Consider the following 6,000-nt stretch of genomic DNA (forward strand, 5'->3'; position numbering starts at 1 on the left):
TCAGATTTAGATATAGCGACATCGCCCAAATTATGCGTATAGGATGGTCGTAGAGTTGGCAACGGCCAACTTTTGCTTCCCATTCTTGTTTTTAAAGGTAACGCACTAATTAAAGTTTCATTTCCTTTGATTATCTGCAAAAATGATACGTTATTTAGTACCAGTACAGTCAAAATTGGATATGGTACTATTCGTATCCAAATTACTATCCAAACGGTTTCAATTTTCTGAAAGTGCATCAAAATAGCATTTTCCAATAGTGTCACATTTTAAATTTCATGTAGTATCTTCTGCGTTGTCTAAAATGTAAAAATGGTAACGGCTTTCAGTAATGTTGAACTTGTTTTGTGCTCGCTGATTCACAACGCAAAATGTAAGGTTCTAAAGATTCATGAAGGAGATTCCGAAAGCGTGATGTATTAAATTCCAATCCAATTCCAATTGTCAACTACTTCTTACCGATCGAAATTAAAAAAATTTTGATTACATTCAAAAGCATTTAAGGTAATCGAAACACTTACCTTTCGGCATACCACATGGCCCCTTGGTACGAGCATTATCCAAAAAATCCAAGTCGTATTGACGTGCAGGTGGATATGTTAGCGCCACATGAGCTGAGGTAATGTGCAGTAAGCTGCAGCAAACGGCCAAAATTGTTAGCCAACTAAGTTGTGGCCGAATTTGTTGATTTTGGCTACCGTGTTGTTGCTGATGTCGAAAGCGTCTTTGCAAGTGGTGTGGCCACAACTGTGGATCTATATGCTGGTCATTACTTACAGCCATGTTTTCTATTGCTCAACCTTTTTCAAATTTTTGTTTGTCTGCCTACTCGTCGTCGCACCAATCGGCTTTTGCGTTGAATATTTAACGCCAACAATTTCTTTAATTTTATTTAATACAATAATACTGCTTATTCACTATACTTTTGTGGAGCACTTTTTCAAACAAAATCGCTTTCGGAATTAAATTTTCTTGCATAAAATCAGGCAGATATTATTGTGATTTGTAATATTCTCATTATTTTCTCAATTACCTACTTGAACAAAACTTAAAACTTTTTATAAAAATTTTTCATTTGACGGGCACTTTTTTATTTAACCTGCAAGGAAACAAGAGAACAAAACAATAATTAATGGATGGATTAGAATATTTTTAATTAGTACGAGAATACATAAGAGAATGATTTGTGTAACTGTTTATGTAATAAAAGCAAGGGGTAAGAATCAGTGTTGCCACTGAAGAAAATTATTTCCTACCAAAATTCAAGAAACTGTAACTGTTTATGTAATAAAAGCAAGGGGTAAGAACTAGTGTTGCCACTGAAGAAAATTATTTCCTACCAAAATTTTAGAAAAATTCAACCAAACCCGACCAAAACCTACCAAATGTTCAACAAGCTAAAATAAGGTAGGCAATTTGACCATTCCATTTGCAACCCATCAAAAAATATTTTTTCAACCCTACAAAGTATACATACTAGACCGTTAGAGTTATAGACGATCTGGACATGTCCGTCCGTGTGTTTGTTGGAATCACAGCCTTAAGTTCAAAGTTGGCTTATATTTTGATATAGCACCCTTTATACCGATCTCCCCATAAGAAGTCTTGAGTTCATAAATTTGCGATTCAAGGGTTTGAGCCCAGAAATGTGCATTTACTAACCATTTGCGACGTTATAGTGGACCCCTTAACATCTGAGTATGATCCGGATCTAACCTTACATAAAATTCGCTTTTTTACCAAAAATGTATGCAATTTGGAAGAGATCCCTTAACAGTTGTACCAGTTACAGTCAATATCATACTAAGTTAATTTTATCTGAAATTTGAAGCAGTGAGCTCCTTGAAGCAGTGAGCTACAGTATTTATCCCCTCAACATTCATGGTTTTATTCACCACGAATACAAAGAATCAACAAGAAGTGAAATAATTTTGAGTTGTCCTCACCAATTTTTTCAGCACACAAAAATGGATTTTTATATGTTGGAAAAACCTACCAAAATTAAGGTCAGCCTACCAACCCACCGAGAGAATAAAAACCTACCAATTTTGGCGGGAACCTACCATAAACGGCAACACTGGAAAGAACATTGCAAACAGTCAACCACCTTAAAAGAGTTGAAACGTCCAATCTGCTAATTTATCAACTCCAAAACTTGAGTTAGTGGCTGATAATAAGTCACTGAGCACTAGGACAAGATGGTGACGCACATGGGAATCACGCATAATGATTTTTTTTCGTGGTTACATGTAGCGAGTCGGGTATTCACCGATTTAGGTGATTTTTTAATTGTAATTTTAAAAGGTCTTCTCAATGACGCGGAACAGACTTTTTGGTTCCTATGGGGGACGCAATGAGATCTTAGAAATATATACATTCCACACCGTATCTATGCGCAACGCACGCACAACTCCTGGTAGGCACACACCTTAGGTCAGCGTAAAAGGGTTCTCCTCCGGGAATGCGCATACATGTGGGCATGTCGGATAGGCTCTTGCTGCCAACTCTCTTCTTTTATACCTTCATTCCCTTTTTGCACAATCAATAGTGATCCTACGCCGGTACTGCCACCACATTACTTCGGGGTGGTGTTCTTGAACGGCCTAATTCAGTATTCATTCTATGACAACTCCCCTGTCCTCTATACACTATGTATTATGATTAGAGTTTCGACCTCGCTGGAAAGCCGTTTTTCCTGCCATAACATCGTTGATGTAGGCTGAGTTCCTGGTCCACTTATCACGTGTTTCCATCATCTCATCCATCACGTCTTGTATACCCATGTCAGTTGGGGTAAGTAGCCGTGGTTATATCGAATTGTGGTTATTCGAATTGTGCGTTCCTCGCTGTATGCCACGTTTGAACAAATTTCCCATACTGCGCTTATTGTATCGTAAGCGCAGTATGTACCGTAAATATATGCGTTGTCATTAATTACGAAACTGTCTTTTATTTTTGAAAATTTTTTGTGCGCATTTTATGAGATACATCTTTCTGGTGTTCCATCTTGATTCCGCTATATTTTGTGGTACTTCAGTGCGGTAAATATCGAAAGCAATGCATTGGTGATCACTTCGTGTTTCTTCGCCAAGAACCGTCCATTTACTAGATTTTGTCGTTATTGGTATTGACGCAAGTGTGATATCAATAATGGAATTTGCCTCCCCACATACGAACTTTGGTTTGTAGACATTATTTAGCACAACTAGACACAGAGACGTGATCTTTTCGCTGACGGCCAGTCCTCCCCTGTCTGTATCCTTGACTTCTATTCAGAAAGTTTGCTATTGAAGTCACTTCAAATAATTATTGGTATATCACGTCGCTTCATGTTCCGTGAGTGGTTATCTATCCTGTTTAGGAATTCAGTGAGAAATAACAACGGTATATTCTTATACATGTATTACTAAGAAATTTTCTTCATTCTCTTCCACTTTGGATTTATTTAGGGGGGTATTTTTTATATATACCGACGCCTTGGCTCCCATGGCTTTGTTAGCAGTTTTTTGGGTCGCATTTTCTGTACTGTTCGCTAAGCTAAGCCTGTCGTCCTTTACAGAGATTAATTGGATTATTTTAATTTCCATTACCGCATTGTGCACTTGACCCTTTAAAGTGGGTTATGTCTTGCCTGCTTCCAAGCATAACACACACCTTGGCTAGTTCGAACATGTATTCGATTTATGTCCATCGATGCCGCATTTTCTACACATTTTGATTTTTCGATCTTTCCCTTCGCAATAACGAGCCAGGTGACTTTGTTCCATACACCTAAAACAACGCTAGGCAAACACTTTTATTCTTCGGCTTAATCTTATCTCTAGGTATGATCTGAGAACTCACATCTACACTTCTTTCCTCCCTCTCCTACTAAATGCAATTTGGCTGAAGTAAAATGCTTGTAATATCTGGTTTAGGAGAGGATCTAATAGATTTTCACTTTAACAGCGATCAGTCAATCGTTCATTTTTTTCAAAAATCGTTCGACTGTATGACCAACTACGACTTTGCAACCCGGATGATGGCAAGTGCTTGAACTTCTCAAAAACTGAAGGTTGGTAAGAAAGAAAAAGAAACTACATTGAATTACTGAAAATGGTCACCATTATTGCATAAAAAACACTGAAAATATTCATGAACTCCATGCCTTGGTGAACGGGTTTTTTCAACACACCATTATTCATATTTGGTACAACTTAGCTGGCTTGTCTTTCATACTCATAAATAGTGACAAAGCCTAATGCCAGTCTTTTGGTTTTTTTTTATTTTGTTCATGCTCAATTGTTTGTTCATGTTTTCTCTCAGAGTTTCCCTTAAGCCTCGTGCGAAGACCAATTATAGTCGGACAATAAATAATTTGTCAATAAGATTATGATTTTAAAAGTATTTGCCATTGCAAAAATATTCGTAGGTATATGTTCCGTTTCCGTAAATACATTTGCAGATGGTATTATTGTAGCTTTTGTCAGCATTTTTATACCCTACACCACCAATGTGGTATAGGGTAATATAAATTTGTGCATTTGTTTGCAACGCTAAGAAAAAGAAGATTTAGACCCATTGATAAGTATACCAATTAACTCAGAATCACTTTCTGATTCGATTTAGCTATGTCCGTCTGTCTGTCCATGTTAATTTGTGTACTACTACAGGTTGCAGTTTTCATCCCATCGTCTTCAAATTTGGTACAGGCATGTATTTTTGGCCTAGGGACGAAGCCTATTGAAATTGGAAACAATCGGTTCAGATCTGGATATAGCTTCCATATATATGTTCGTCCCATTTTCAGTAATAATTCAATAAAATAGTAATTTGTAAACCGCTTCTCTCCAAATTTGGCAGGAAGGATTTTATTTTGACTCTCGACATTACTGGTGAATTTCATGGAAATCGGTTCAGATTTAGATATAGCTCTAAATCGCTTGCGCTTGCTAGAGTTAAAATCGGGCGATATATATATATATATATATATATATATATATATATATATATATATATATATATATATATATATATATATATATATATATATATATATATATATATATATATATATATATATATATAAATATATATATATATATATATATATATATCGCCCGATTTTAACTCTAGCAAGCGCATTTATTAACTCATCTTGCCAAAATTTTGCAAAACGCTTTCTTCGACATCTGCTACAGTATCTGAGAAGTATCCTCGAAATCGGTTCAGATTTAGATATAGCTCTCATATATAAGTTCGCCCGATTTTGAGAAATACTGTAAAAAAGTGCTCATTTGTTAGCCGATTCTGTCGAAATTTTGCAGGAAAGATTTTCTTATGACTCTCAATATTACAGGTGAATTTCATAGAAAACGGCCCAGATTTATATATAGCTGTCATATATGTAATTCGCCAGATTTTCACACCAAGAGCCACTGCAAGCGTATTGCTTGACCAATCTTGCAAAAATTTTGCACAACGCTTTCCTCGACGACTGCCACATTATCAGAGGAGTTTGCTCGAAATCGGTTTATAATTAGATATAGCTCCCATATATATGTTCGTCAGATTTTGGGTAATTTGCCATAATGTTGTCATTTGTCAATAGTAGTTTTTATAGTTATAACATATTTGCCCGCCGAGGTTCATCAAAATTAGTTCAGAATTGGATATAGGTCCCATATTGTACTTATGGGGTAGGTGTAGGGTATTATACAGTCGGCATCGCCCCACTTCTGCCTTTTCTTACTGTTTTGCTCTCTAGAATGTCCCAAATGAAAAAGTCCACTGCATTGGCATATGGCGAATTGGACAACCACAGTGTGACTGAAATGAAGTGCGAAAAATGATTTTGTAGCCAGTTTTGGGTTACAAGTGCTTTATGTGACGGTGCCGAGCCTTGTTGGTACGTCAATGTTTACGTGACCGCAGCCGAAGCAGTTTTCATAATGTTATTCCAATAAAAAGTCGTATTTACTTCGACGCCAGACTCGATGAAAACGATTGGATAGCGGCCAT

The 6,000-nt window shown here is 36.5% G+C and overlaps 1 protein-coding gene across 2 annotated transcripts in view; it reads right to left on the minus strand.

Annotated features, from left to right (window-relative positions):
- LOC106081341 (uncharacterized) overlaps positions 1-1,095 on the minus strand; it is a 97,489-nt gene extending 96,394 nt beyond the window's left edge. For both annotated transcript variants that reach the window (XM_013243228.2, XM_059368827.1), the window contains exon 1: positions 522-1,095. In XM_013243228.2, the coding sequence (XP_013098682.2) occupies positions 522-783 (262 nt within the window). In that variant the 5' untranslated portion in view covers positions 784-1,095. The remainder of the gene's footprint in view (positions 1-521) is intronic.
- Positions 1,096-6,000: the final 4,905 nt, after the last annotated feature.

This window comes from Stomoxys calcitrans, chromosome 5 (genome assembly GCF_963082655.1).
Source record: "Stomoxys calcitrans chromosome 5, idStoCalc2.1, whole genome shotgun sequence".
Classification (NCBI taxonomy): domain Eukaryota; kingdom Metazoa; phylum Arthropoda; class Insecta; order Diptera; family Muscidae; genus Stomoxys; species Stomoxys calcitrans.